Source organism: Podarcis raffonei, chromosome 2 (assembly GCF_027172205.1).
Source record: "Podarcis raffonei isolate rPodRaf1 chromosome 2, rPodRaf1.pri, whole genome shotgun sequence".
NCBI lineage: Eukaryota > Metazoa > Chordata > Lepidosauria > Squamata > Lacertidae > Podarcis > Podarcis raffonei.
This window is the reverse complement of record NC_070603.1, coordinates 116,901,340-116,915,435: the sequence shown is the minus strand read 5'-3', so window position 1 is coordinate 116,915,435 and position 14,096 is coordinate 116,901,340. Positions and strand designations below refer to the sequence as shown.

At 45.6% G+C, this 14,096-nt stretch overlaps 1 protein-coding gene and 1 long non-coding RNA gene across 5 annotated transcripts; one reads left to right on the top strand and one right to left on the bottom strand.

The window, feature by feature from the left end:
* Positions 1-3,626: 3,626 nt before the first annotated feature.
* Positions 3,627-11,586, bottom strand: LOC128409039 (zinc finger protein 135-like). Of its 4 annotated transcripts, none has more exons than XM_053379218.1 (5): positions 11,372-11,584; positions 10,002-10,128; positions 7,235-7,707; positions 6,451-6,538; positions 3,627-5,522 (listed from the first exon to the last, which is right to left on the bottom strand). In XM_053379218.1, the coding sequence occupies exons 1-5, from the start codon at positions 11,396-11,398 to the stop codon at positions 4,696-4,698; spliced, it is 1,542 nt and encodes a 513-aa protein (XP_053235193.1). In that variant the 5' UTR covers positions 11,399-11,584; the 3' UTR covers positions 3,627-4,695. The 4 variants fall into 4 exon arrangements, with proteins under 4 accessions (XP_053235193.1, XP_053235194.1, XP_053235195.1 ...); XM_053379219.1 differs by having other exon boundaries at positions 11,376-11,584; XM_053379220.1 differs by lacking the exon at positions 10,002-10,128 and having other exon boundaries at positions 11,372-11,586.
* Positions 11,587-11,750: 164 nt separating this feature from the next.
* LOC128409189 (uncharacterized) lies at positions 11,751-13,131 on the top strand. Its single transcript, XR_008329196.1, has 2 exons — positions 11,751-11,924; positions 12,103-13,131. It is a non-coding gene; the product is annotated as an uncharacterized LOC128409189 (long non-coding RNA).
* The last annotated feature ends 965 nt before the right edge of the window (positions 13,132-14,096 follow it).

Genomic DNA, 14,096 nt, shown 5'->3' with positions numbered 1-14,096 from the left:
ACAATTGGATCACATCTCTCACTGTCCCTGAACACTGGGGGGTGATGGAGTCCAGCAATGTCTGGAATGCCACCAATTTCCCATCCCTGACCTAACAGGACAAAAAAAAGGAAAGTGGGGCTTGTTTGTCTGGAACTCACTTATACACTCCATACTCCAAAACACCGCTTGAGGTTGGGGCGAAATGGGAGTTTTATGTCTTGGAAAGAAGGGCTTTAAGGCTCATTTTTAAGTCAGACTTGCAGTTCCTCACAGGCTCCTACTCATTTCTGAGGAGGAACAGATGGTCCCAAGGACAATGTTGGGATGAGGGCAAAATAGGCCAACAGCCCTGACAGTGGATGGTCCAGTCCTGCGTGTGTGGAATTGACAAGAATCATGTGGATGGTACACATCTTGAAACACTGAGTGAGAGAAGAAGAAAAAGCCAAGAAATCGCAAGCATGCATTATATACAAAATTTATTACTCATTCACACTCCCAGCTAATTTCACCCATCAGCTCTTAGTAAGTTTTTTTTTTAAAAAAATGAATTTTATTAGTATTTTCCACACAACAACAACAACAACAACACGAAAGATATCAAAAAATAACAATACACAACACACAAAAATCAACATTCGAAAACCAAAAAAATACACAAAAACAAACAAAACAAACAAATCCATACCTTACAAGTTAATATTATAAACACTAAAACAAGAACAAGACATTGACTTCCACCAATCCCACAGCACCTCCTTTATCTCTCATTGTGTCTTCCTGTTTTCTTTATCCTCTCTATCCTAACATCTAGATATAAATCCTTCTTTCATATCTTTTCACTTCACAAGGTTATTCCAGACTGAGCCAGATTTCTGCCCCCAAACCTTGACTTTTGAGGTATTCATGTAGGCACTCCCATTCTTTTTTTACTTCACTTTTTGGTTTTTGTCTTATTATATCTGTCAATTTGGCTAATTCTAAGTATTCTGAGAGCTTACATAGCCACTCTCCCCGAGTAGGTAACTGATTCCCTTTCCAGTACTTAGCCACCAGGATTCTTGCTGCAGACGTTGCGTATAAGAAAAAATTAGTTTTGTCTTTTGGAATATCGTCATTTAAAATTCCTAAAAGGAATGCCTCTGGCCTTTTACTATATGATATTCTTAATATTTTCTTTATTTCTTCGTGGCTCATGCTCCAAAATTTCCCAATTTGGGGGCATGTCCACCACATATGGTAGAAGGTTCCTTTTTGTATCTTGCATCTCCAGCACTTATTATTACATGTTTTATTCATTTTTGCAAGCCTTTCTGGTGCCAGGTACCACCTGTGATACATTTTCATATAGTTCTCTCTTATTAGGTAACATGCTGTAAAATTTATATTTTTTGTCCATAGTCTTTCCCATTCATTATATTCAATTGGGTGGCCCAGATCTTGTTCCCATTTTTTAATAGTGTCTCATTTTTCCTCCTTTTCTACTTTCCCATTTTGTAACAGTTTATATATTTTTGAAAGAGTCTGTTGGTTGTTATATAAAATTTCTTTTTCCCATACCGAGATTTTTTTATCAAACCCCTTAAGCTTACTATCCTTCTCAAATATTGTTTTTAATTGGAAATATTCTAACCAATTCACCCCCTCTCTTTTAATTCTTCAAATTTCTTTACTGTCGGGCAATCTTTTATCTCTTCTACGAGTTCCCTATATGTTAGCCAGCTATCTTTCATATTGCTTCTATGCAAGGCTGATGACTCTATAGGTGATAGCCACCAGGGAGTTTTGGCTGTTACGATTGTTTTATTTCTTTCCCAGACTTCGAATAGGGCCTTTCTCACCAAATGATTAGTGAATCCTCTATGTGCTTTTATTTTATCGTGACCCAGGTAGCCATGCCCCCCAAAAACTTTATACTGTACAGTCGTACCTCTGCTTACGTATCCCTCTGGATACATAAACTTCGGGATGCGAACTACAACTCCCATCATCCCTGACCATTAGCCATCGTGGCTGGGGGTGATGGGAGTTGAAGTCCAGCAACATCTCGAGGGCCACAGACTTCTCTCTCCTGCCTAACCAAAGAGCTACACACAATGGGATACCCAAACGAAGAAATGAGCTTTCTTTCCCTGCCATATGTATTAATGGAAAACCTAATGAAAACTTAATTAATGGAGAGGAGTTTTTCAAATGCTCATACAGTGGTACCTTGGAAGTCGAATTGAATACGTTCCAAAAGTCCGTTCGACTTCCAAAATGTTCGGGAACCAAGGTGCGGCTTCTGATTGGCTGCAGGTGGAATCTGCGGAAGCCGCATTGGACGTTCGGGTTCCAAAGAATGTTAGAAAACCGGAACAATCACTTCCAGTTTACAATCATCGGGAGCCGAAACGTTTGACTCCCAAGGCGTTTGAAAACCAAGGTATGACTATACATTGGCAACACTGTTCGAAATGAGAACAAATTCTTGAGCATCTACCCTTATGAAAGAGCTGTTTTCTTTTCAAATTTCACACATCACCCCAAATCAAAAGCCCACGTGGCACTATCTTCCTAGTGAGGAGTTTATAAAGGTGAAAAAGCCTTGAGCCAAGTAACAACCCTTACGGAAAACTGCACCAGATTCTCTGGGGAACTAGTGTGCTAGAGGAGTCTTGGAAGGCCTATCCACATTCACACTGTCTCATAAGAGCAGCAGGGGTACGGAATGTGTGGCCCCTCCAACTCCCATTAGCCCCAGCCAGCCAGGATAGCTAATGGTCAAGGATGATAGGAGCTGGTCGTCTGACTATCTGGAAGGCAAAGAGGTTCCCAATCCCTGCTCCAATACTTCTGATAGAAGCTATGATCGTGGGAGGGGCAGCACCACAACTTTTGTTGAGATGCCTGCCCTGTTCATAATCCGCACTCGTCTCCAAGATCTTGCTACTTTTTAAAAAATGAAATAATAATAGTAGTGTTTTCCTCCCTTCGCTCAACCCCCTGCACTCCCTGAAGCCTTCTAGAAAAGAGAGCATCCCTACAATATTATTCCAAGTGTGGCTTTTTGGATGCGAACCAAAAGTGGTGCAGAAGAGGGAAATCCATTTTCATAAGCCTAAACTCTGAAACTTTAGTTTGGGTACCTGGCCTTATATATAGGCAACTCCCCATTTGCGTGTGATCGGCACATGTGTGACCACTGACATACATGCAGCTTTCAGCACCGAAAAGGAGATGGAATGGGGGCAGAGCAGACTTAGACACATCCCACTGATGCACATGGGGACCAGGAACACAACTCCCACACAAACAGAGAGTTGCTTGTATACAATCATATTGAAGGAATGGGTTTCCCAAACCCAAAACTGACTGTGAAGGCAGTTTGAAACTGCACCAAAATCCCTATTTTTCCTTAGCTAAAATCCATTAACTTGAGCTCTGAGTCAATGTATAAACAGAAACCCGGCCATGCTCAGAGCCCTCTCCTTTATCAGCTTGTGACGGCAGAGATGACCCTGACTGCACCAGTAGAACAGAAAAGACATATTTGTACCTTATCTTATGTGCTGACCACAAAAGACGCACAGACCTAAGGCCAAAGCATGTTCTCGGAGATGACAACCTCTTCCTCCCCGATAAGAGTAGGAAGAGGAAGATCCTTTTATGGTCAGAAGTACAGGAAGGAATTCCCTTTTATGGTTAAGAATACCAGAGCAAGAACATATGTGATGTCAACCTGCGTACATAGGCTGACATGGTTGGATTCATATGGGAAGGAGGGAGAGGGTGCCTGGAGGATATATATACTGCATGAAACTTGTCGTTTCTTTGGACTTGCTGTGGTCTTGATCACGCAAGTGCCTTCTGCTATCCGGAGAGCAGAATAAACTCTTTCTTTGAACCAACCTCGGTGTCATTTGACTTCCTTCCTCCTGTCCCGGAGCAACGTAGACCCCATCGATGAACTCCAATAAGGCTACAATATAAGGTGGCAGAGTCTATAGGCAGCATAGAGTGCATTGTACTGCTGCCGACTGTAACAAGAAAAAAACATTTTTCAAAATGTTCCTCCATGTTAAAAAGGCCCTGCACATAGAAAACTAGTGCATCAGGGAGCAAGCTGGGCTAGAACCATTCTTCCTAATGTGCTAGATTTTTACTTGCCCAGAGTGTTCTCATTTTAAAAAATTAAAAATGAATCTGGGAAATTAAAAATGGCAGGTCCTGCATCTTCAGTTTGAAAAGGTGCAGGCCAGTCTCTCACCACACCCAGCCATGTGAATAAGGCAGGCTATGCGCTCAGGACCACTTACCACTGCTCCTCTGCTGCGTATGTGGTTTTTAAAAACGCTGCCCAGAAAATTCTCCCATCCACGAAAAATGTTCAGCAATTCGTCAACCCATGTGGAATCCAGAAGATGCTTGCCACAGTTGTGAACCACTTCCGTGTTTTCTCTCTCTATTGGCGGTGGCTTGTTTCCACTGGCAATAATGGGGCGGAAGGCGGGGAGCCCAACAGTAGGTGGTGCCAGAGAGTCAATGACAGGCAGATCCAACTGATGCGAGTTCTCCCCTCTTCCTTCCTGCTGAACTCTACAAGGGACATCCCAAGATGATGGAGGCAGCCTACCAGCTGGGTCACTCCCCAGATTGGTGGCAAGTTGAAGGCAGGTGAGTTAGGGGCTGGCTAAGGGCAAACCAAAGTTGGGTCACCTCTTCTGCCAACTCTTACACCAGGAGAACCCACACTGAAGCTGGCCCTATGCGCGGAGCACTGCTGTCGCAGGGTCTCTCCCCACCATGAACCTTCTTGTGTCTAATCAGGGCGGTATTACGCGTGTAGCTTTTCCCGCACTCAGCGCAGTGATAGGGCTTCTCTCCCGTGTGGGTCCTCCGGTGCCTGATGAGGTTGGACTTCCAGCTGAAGCACTCCCCGCACACGGAGCACCGGCAGGCTTTGTCCCCGGAGTGGGCAATCTGGTGCCCCATTAGGAAAGCTCGCTGCTCGAAGCACTTCACGCAGTCCGAATCACACCGGTGCACCTTCTCTCCCTTGTGGTTCTTCTTGTGCGTCAGGAGGTCGATCCGGTGAGAGAACCGTTTCTCGCATTGCGGACACTTGTAGATCTTCTCGCCAATGTGGGTCCTCTCGTGGGCAACCAAGTCCAAACTATCGCCAAAAGACTTCCCACAATAGGAGCACTTATACACTTTCTCTGCTTCCGGTGGCATTGTCTGGTCTTCTGGAAGGGGAGCGTTCCGATGGAGGCTGATCCCGTTCTCTTGGCCTCCCTTCCTCCCCTCAGTGCTCAGGAGGTTCTCAGGAAAGGTCCTCCTGGGTGCATTTTTAGCATCTTCCCCACAAAGCAGAGCTAGGTTAGGCTTGCTCTCTTGGAAGCTGTCAACATGCTGCCGAGTCTCAGGAGTCTCCTCTACTTTGGGACCCCAAAAACACTCCCCCATGGCGGTTTCCAGGGATGTCCTCCTGTGGCTCATTCGCTCAGGTGTTCCTTGCCAAAAGGTCTCCTCAGACTTGATCGCTCCATTGCCGTTTCCTGAAACAAACCAGAGAAATGACATGAGAAGGAGAGAGTGGGAGGGAGCCTTCAATTTTTGAAAAATAATAATAATTAAAACTAGTGTTCAGCTGATCAGCTGGTTAGATCAGGGGTAAGGAAACTGTGGTCCTTACTTATTAAGTTTCAGTAACGTAGGAGAAAAACTATTTAAAGAAAACAACAATTTTAAAAAAAAACCCTACCAGAGTATATATCAGTTACTGTGGACATTACAATAAATATCTATTATGATATTTATGGCATCTGAAGAAGTGTGCATGCACACAAAAGCTTATACCCAGAACAAACTTAGTTGGTCTCTAAGGTGCTAATGGACAATTTTTAAATTTATTTTATCTATTATGAGCAAACTATGGGTTGTTTATGGGAATCATTTCCTCCCCGTAACAATAAATTGACTGCCAGTTAGGAAGAGGGTGCGCTTGGTACATATCCTCTCCACAGATGGCAGGGTATTGTTCTTCTGGCTATGTGTGGACTCTTATTTGGAAAATGAGTTCATTATTAATATTTATAGAATAGCATTCTAGCAACCAATTTGTGGAATTTGCTGTCAGAAGATGTGGCAATAGCAATCGGTTTAATGACTATAAAGGCCATCAGATAAATTAATGGAGGGAAGGATGGTTACCAAAAAACGCTATATGGAGCCTCCATGTTCAGGGACAGTGTAGCAGCAGGTGGGGGAGCAACAACAGGGAAGGACTATGGACCTGGTGCTTCCAGATAGGCCTCTGGTTGGCCACTCTGGGAAACAGGATGCCAGGCTTAGATAAGGCTTTGATCCAGCAGGGCTTTTCCAATACTCTTAAAACTTAACATAAAGGTATGGTTTTTTTTTAAAAAAAGGAACTGCTTCAAATAACAGCCTGGTAGCATCCCTGGAGTCACTGACAAACCTTACCCAAGAGATCGTTCTCTCGCATCTTCACTGAGTCCATCAGATCCTGCTCTGACAAGGAGGCATTATCGTCTCCTGTAGGCCTCAATGCCTAAAAGAGAAAGAGTGCAACTCAGTACGAAGCATAGCACCTAAAAGAGGGTCTTCTCCAACATCAATCATCTCTGACACTACAAGTGGCAGGTGAAGTCTTGGTGGGGGTGTCACCAAACACCACTGGGGGGGGGTTGGTTGGCACTGGCCCATGACAGGGCCTTTATAGTGGTGGTTCCCTATTTGTGGACCTAGCGAGGTGCATTTGTCTCCCTCGTTATTGACTTTCGGGGGGGGGGAATTAAAACACTGGTATTTACCCATGCCTTCAGTGGCTGAAATGGCACACAATGAGATTTATGTTTTTAGAATGTTTTAAATTGCTTTTAGAATCCTTTTTCTCCCCGTTATAATTGATGTGTTTTCCACCCTGGGCGTCTTCAGGAGGAAGCGTGGGATAGAGAATGAAATAATTATATTAGTGATTTCATCTGGTGTGTGCCACAAGACAAGGGAAGCCCTGTTCTCCGCCATCACCCATCCCAATCCACACAAAGCCCTTGACTGCCCTCCACATGATTGCACCACCAGTGGAAGCAGGACCCGGGATTGGGTTTTCTCTCCATCCTTCTTTAATATACCAACAGAGTGGAAAAGTAAAGGATGATTAGAAATGTAGTTCAGCAATATCCGGAGGACCACAGATTCTCCTCATCTCTGTTCAGACAAAACAGGAGTTTAGAGATCATCTCACTTTTTCTTCCGGCCTCCCTTGCATCTCCACACCAACACTCTCCTCCTCAGACAAAACCTCTTCTTTCACTTTCACAAAATACTTTGGGCTTCCTGGAGTTTCACAGCCAAGGCCTGGCAGGGTGTGATCAACGCCTTCTCCACTATGTCCATGGCTGTGGTTCATGACCCCCTTCAAAGAAGCCTGGGATTCCCTTATATCAGACACCAATGAGGACTGGGGGCAGGGAAGCCCAGAGGGAGAGGATGCTGCTGTCTTCAGGAAATTCAGGAACTGGTCTTCCCATTCCAGCTGGGACCTAGAAGCGGGAGTCTGTTTGGCCTGCGGCAGACTTGCCCCACACAGAAACTGTCTCTCAGTCCCAAGTTGGACTGCAGGAGTCTCATTTTCTCCTCTTTCCATTCTCTCCCCGGGTTCATGGGCTGCTGCCAACTCCCATGCTTCCATATTCATTCCTGGCTGCAGCTCCTGGACTGGAAAAAAGAGAGAGCGTAAGAGCCTGGCATCTGGATCAGGCCAATGGTCCATCTAGTTCCAACATTCTGTTCTCACAACAACCTCCTGAGTTTAATATTGCTCTCTTCACTTATGACTGCCAGTGACTGGCATTCAGAGGCATCTGGCCTCTAACCGTGGCATCCTGCCTCTAACCATGGCAGGCGCTAGGGTCTCAAATTTCAGTGGAGCCTTGTGCAACACCCAAAATCAGTGCCCCCCTAGCCTTCCATTCTACATCATAGCTGCAGTGCCCCAGGGGCTCTGCACCCAGTAAAAACAACCCAGTCACGCTCCCCTAAACCCGCCTTTCCAGTGGAGATGGAACGTAGCTAGCCTAGCTGGCAGATACCGATAGCCTTGTCCTAAATGAATTTGTCTAACCAACTTTTAAAGAAATATGAGCTGCTTCTCACTCTGTGCTCCTTTTGCCTCTCCTGAATCTTCCAACATTTGGCTTCCATTGGATGGCTCACTAATTTGGCCAATACTACCCTCCCCACCCATCATATTATAACTTCACTGAGGAGAGTTAGCCCAGACTCTCGAGGGTTGGTACAGTCGTACCTTGGAAGTCAAATGAAATACGTTCCGGAAGTCCATTCGACTTCCAAAGTGTTCGGAAACCAAAGTGTGGCTTCTGATTGGCTGCAGGAAGCTCCTGCAGCCAATCGGAAGCTGCGGAAGCCACACTGGACGTTCAGCTTCCAAAATAATGTTCGAAAACCAAAACAATCACTTCTGGGTTTCAATAGTTAGGGAGCCGATTTGTTTGGGAGTCAAGGCGTTTGACTTCCTTTTTTTAAAAAAGAATATTTTTTTATTAACCGACCAATCACATCAAATCAAACCAAATTACATAAATTCCAAATTACACAGCCAAATTTTAAATTTTTGTTGGGGGTACCCATATCTCAAGTTCCGAAGGGGATCCAATCAACTTCTTGCTTCTTACTGCTGTTTTAATGTCCACAAATCTAACCTTATGATGTTCACAGTACTATCCAGTCCTTTCTTATTGTTTTTCCACATCTCTTGTTGTTATTTTCATATATTTTTCCTTTCTCTTTGTGACCTCTGATAGTCTCCACAAGCTGGTTAGAACAGTTTGTAATCCTGCATGGATATTATTTTTTTTATCCAGTAGCAAGGCGTTTGACTTCCAAGGTACGACTGTATACACACACACACACACACACACACACACACACAGACATATCTACACACTCTTAGCCCAATATGTCCCTGTCTCTCACTCTCTATGGCTCATGTCTGACCACTCTGTATTTTTCCATTTTCCTAGTGTGGTTTTACAGTCCATTCTTCTTCCCAGGGAACTCTCAGAATTGCAGCTGTGAAAGGAACAGGTGTCTCCTAACAACTCTCAGAACCCTTCAAAATCACATTTCTTGTGGACTCTGTGGGGGAAGCCATGACTGTTTCAAGTGGCAGGATACTGTACTATATAGTGCATATGGGGCCAGACAGAAGGGATGGCACAGAGCCTTCTGCAGTCCTGCAACTCTGCCCACCACTGGCTGTGCCCCATACTGGCTTTTCCTATGGTGAACAAACTGTCATAGGAAAAAGATTCCCCCACCCTAGCACAGATGCACACATTCTCATTTATCTTACTTGAGGGCTGAGAGGATAGTCCACTAATCAGGCTTCCTTGGTCAGGTGTGACAGATGCCCACCTAGCATTTTGCCATTGAAGAGAGAATTAAAGTCTCCAAGAACAGCCCAAGAAAAGCCATTTTGATGAACTAGCGACAAGAATCAATATAATGAGAATGGCTGGAGAATGCTAAGGCTGAGTGTTATCTTGACACTTGGTATGGAAAACCACAAGCTCAACCTGGCCTTGTTGACATTCTTGCGTTCCTGGCTGAGATACAAAAGTACAGAGTGGCTCATCTAGTCTAGCATCCTGTTCTCACAGTGGCCAACAGATGCCAATGGGAAACCTGCAAGCAGGACCTAAGTGTAGCTGCACTCTTCCCTCCTGCAGTTTCCAGTAGCTGGAATACAGAAGTAAGACAATGTAGTCTTATCCTCCAGGAACTGATCTCATCCTCTTTTAAAGTCATCCAAGTTCATGGCTATTACTGCCTCTTGCAAGCTCCACAGTTCGTGTAAAGAAGTATTGGTTTGAGGTGTGTACTGATGACGTGACATAGAAGGAGGCTGGAGATCCTAGGAATGGGAACCAGCTAGAGGGGGTCTTAAGCAACAGGAACATTAGGGTTAGCACACCTTCACAGATACTTACCCAGGGAGGCTACCATCCCATAGTTCTCTGCCATGACTTCCCAGTAGAGAGCCCTTTGGCCTGGATCTAGCAGAACCCATTCCTCCTCGGTGAAACACACGGCCACCTCTTTGAAAATCATAAGCCCCTGTTAAGAAGAAGGGCATGGAGAGAGATTCTCATTCCTCTGAAGCCGCCTTCTATCACATCACATCAATGTCATGATTGAAGAGTATAAAATTATACATGGTATGGAGAGAAAAAAATGTTTTCCCCCCTCTCTCATAGCACAAAAAATCCTGGGTAGTATGGGGGGTATGGGGTGCTAGGGAATGGGTAGCACCTCTGGTGGGGGACACATCATGCTCCCTGCACCTAGTTCTCACACATGTCTCCTAGAAGCTGTCAGCACGAGACAGCCACTACTCCCTGGGAATGGCTTCAACTGGTCAGCTAATCCAGGTGAGGGTAGCCAATGGGTCTCAAACCCTTGGTAAGTTAGGGACTTCCCCTGCATGCAAAGACAGGCTCTGACGGGTTGAACGGATGAGACCAATAGTGAGTCCAAGGGTCAAGAGGGTGGTTTCCGTACATGCTGTAGAGGGAAGTGAGAGGGAGATGGGGCTTGTCAACCTGGGAAGGGAGCCCATGTAGGAGAAGGAAAACTCTGGTCCTAAACCTCCACTGCCTTGTGGGTTATCTTCAGAAGAAAAGGATAAAGAGAAAATCCTACACAAATCCAGAGTGGAGTCTCTAATGAGCTTGGATGGCACCTTTTATGCCTCCTTCTGGACAACTCCTGCAGCCAAGCTGGTGCCAAACATATTGTTCCGCTTTCCCTTGGACCATATCAGAAAGGTTGAGAATGGGCTGTTGTCCTATGGGCAGCCAAGGCCTCCACACACACGGCCCACACTTGCACTCTGGAGATGTCACAACAAGGGAGATAGCAGCCAGGAGCTCCTTCGGTGCTGCTAACGCGGTGGTTTCGAATTCACCCCCGGAGGCACACTCCATTGTCTCTTTCATGACAGGCAGATGCCAACAACACCCCCGCCCATCTAACTACGTTGCCCCAGCCACTCTGGGCGGCTTCCAACAGGCTATAAAAACCCAGCATAGCATATGCTGCCTTCAACTTAGGGCGATTGGGGTGGGGGGACAAAAGGGAAGCGGGATGAGGATGTCCCACTCCTCTGAACTGAACTGAAAGAAAAATTAACAGCGCGAGAGAAGCAGGACCAACCCCAACCCTGCAACCCTCACCAACCTCGCAGGGCTGCAAGGAGCAAGAGCCAAACAATGCGCGCGCAGCCAGCAGCCCAACCCGGAGCCCCTTGCTCCTCGTGCTAAGCCTCCGGGGAGCTACCCGAGCAGCCCATTCTCCTGACCTGCCTTTGGCTCTCCATCTCCATCATCCAGACGTCATTCTCTGCCCGGGGGGCGGGGGGTGGGATTCACAATCCCAGCTCTGCAGCAAACCGGAAGGAAGAGACCGGCTCTCGTCGACGCTTCCGGCCATAAACCGCCCACCAGCTAAAGCAGAGCCCACCATAGAGGCTGCTCTGGGTAGAGCGACGCCCCATCAGGGTTGCCATGGTGAGCCGCTCTACCCTCGTTCTAGCTTTATGGGTGGTTATTATAGATACTTCCGGCTTTCCGCTCCTCCGATGCAAAGTGCAAGGGGGGGGCGGCTTCACCAGAGCGATGCCATGGCCCAGAGCGGATTGTTTTTACGTCACGTGCTGTTGTGTTTCCAGGTCAGGAGGAGTCGGAGGTGGGCGGGGTGAGGGGAGAGGGAGATGCTTTTATACGACACTGGAGGACCTTATGGTGGCTGAGCGGGGAAAGCTCCTGGAGTTTAAGAAGTGGGCATTTTAGCAAGTGTGGCATGGAAGACACGCTGCCCCTATTGCAGTTTTCTTTTCTGCACAGCTACTAAAGGTGCAGGAGCCTTTGGCAATCAGCTTTATTTTGCCTGTTTATTAATGCATATCATTGTTTTTCGCTTTTGTTTGTTTCAGCGTTATTGTTGGTTTTAATTTTCGTTGTGAGTTTGCCGTTTTGTTTTGAAAAGCGACTCAAAGTCCTAATAATATTAAAAAATCCTGTCTTCCAACAGTGGTCAACAAGGTGCCTATGAGAAGCCCACAAAGCAAGAAACTCAGTAACAGCAGCACTGTTCTCTCTACCTTTGTGTTCATAGGGAACTCGTATTCAGAGGCATACTGAGCCCCACAAACTCCCAAAATCTGCCCCAAAGGGTATGTGGGGTAAACATAGGACAGGTTTAGGGGAGTGCATGGAGGGAGAGGGGCACGTTCTGTTGCACTAGTATAAATCCTTCCACTAATGTAATGAGAGACTATGCTGGATATACAAGCCATAACATTTATTGAATGTTTTTCTGTTTAGAGGCAGCAAAGGGGCTAGAACTGTTCGGAAGAAAAGTGTAGCAGTGAACTGGGCAAAACGTTTCTTTGCATGAGAGGAAAAGGACACATTCAGATCTGTTTTTGTAGGGAAGCAGAGAGGAAATGGTCCCAATTTGAGAAGGGAGCAACTTGGTTCTTTATTTGCATATAATTATTCAGTCTTGCTGGAAATAATGGGATTTGAATTAATCAAAGCTAAATTGCCCCACTAATTTCATTTGGATGCATCTCAATATGAGTTGGATTTGAGCTGATGTATGTTGTTGAAGGCCGCTGATTCAGGCTTCAGAATGGAAAAGCCTGGAATTAACCTTCATTTTTACAAACTTAGTTTAATTATTAAAATTTAATTTCTTTGTTCTTAAGTGTACAGTTATGAATACTTCATGAAGTTTATAGCAGATATGTCTCCAGCTCTTATTATTAATTGAAATTGTTATGTAAGTAGATTTATGAATTTTACTTTTTTTGTCTTCAAGTGTCTTTTGGTGTCCTGAATTATATGTTTAATAAACTGGGTTTAACCTGCTTGCATTCAGTTTTATTTTAACCATTTAGAAATAAAAATAAAATTGTGTGGTGCAGCTGTAAGCATTTTTACTCCAAAGCAAACTGTCCTGAGTTTAATGGGATTCAGGCCTAGCAGCATGCTCTGCTATTCTCACTCTGAAACAGTTTCAGAGATCACTTTAGCTCTGCTGCTGACTTCTGGACTTTTTGTAAAAAAAAAGATAGGTAAATTTAGAACTACAGAGGACAGGTGAGACCCTCACTTCTGCCCCATGTCTCCTACTGCAGACATCCATGAACTCAGTTTGTACCTAAGTAGGGTGCTGCTCATTTGAGCAACTTGAACACTGCAAGCTTCAGAGAAAGGCAAACTACAAGAAAGAAGATTCCACCTAAACATTAGGAAGAACTTCCTGACAGTAAGAGCTGTTCGACAGTGGCATTTGCTGCCAAGGAGTGTGGTGGAGTCTCCTTCTTTGGAGGTCTTTAAGCAGAGGCTTGACAACCATATGTCAGGACTGCCGGGTTAGTGCCATCGGCTAATGGCGGATTCCCTCCGAGCTCCGGAGGGAATCGGCTCCGCAGGATCCAGGTCTTGCCGCTGCAGCGACGCGGGGACCCTCAGAAATCACAGGCGCTGAAGCCTGTGAACCTGGTGACTCGGCGGGCACCATTTGCGCCCCCCCGACCCGCGAAGGAGCCTTTTTAAAGGCTTCGGAACGGGGGACGGGGTGAGCGGCGCGGTGCTGAGAGTCGACTGCTTCTCCTGCGGAGTGAAGCCGCATGCCATGGTCGGAGAGCGCTGACTTCTTCTTGTGAACAATTGGCCTCTAAAAGCAACAACCCGTGAGTAATACGGAAATTGGATTTGTAAAGAAATTGTTTTTTTTAATTAGGCACGATCGGGGAAGGCGCAAACAGGAAGTCCGTCTCCCCGTCTTATAAATTATCTAAAGCAAGGACTAGCTAACTAAGGTCGAGAGAATTTCTTCTTCTTTATTGGGTAAAAGACATTAATTTCACGATTTGGCAGTATAAGTAATTTCACTGGAGGATAAGAGCTAATTTTGAGAGCTGAAGTGCCACCCCCCTGGACCCGGGAGTGATCCGCGAGAGAGCCTGTTGAGGAGATATAGAAGAGTTTGACAGCTGTCAAATTAGCTGTCAAGAA

Coding starts and splice junctions, on each gene's coding strand:
- LOC128409039 (XM_053379218.1), bottom strand. CDS start 11,398: ATGATGGAGATGGAGAGCCAAAGGCAG. Junction 6,539..7,234: donor AAGGGAGGCCGGAAGAAAAA/GTGAGATGATCT, acceptor TTTCTCTTTTAG/GCATTGAGGCCTACAGGAGA. Junction 5,523..6,450: donor GCGAGAGAACGATCTCTTGG/GTAAGGTTTGTC, acceptor GGTTTGTTTCAG/GAAACGGCAATGGAGCGATC.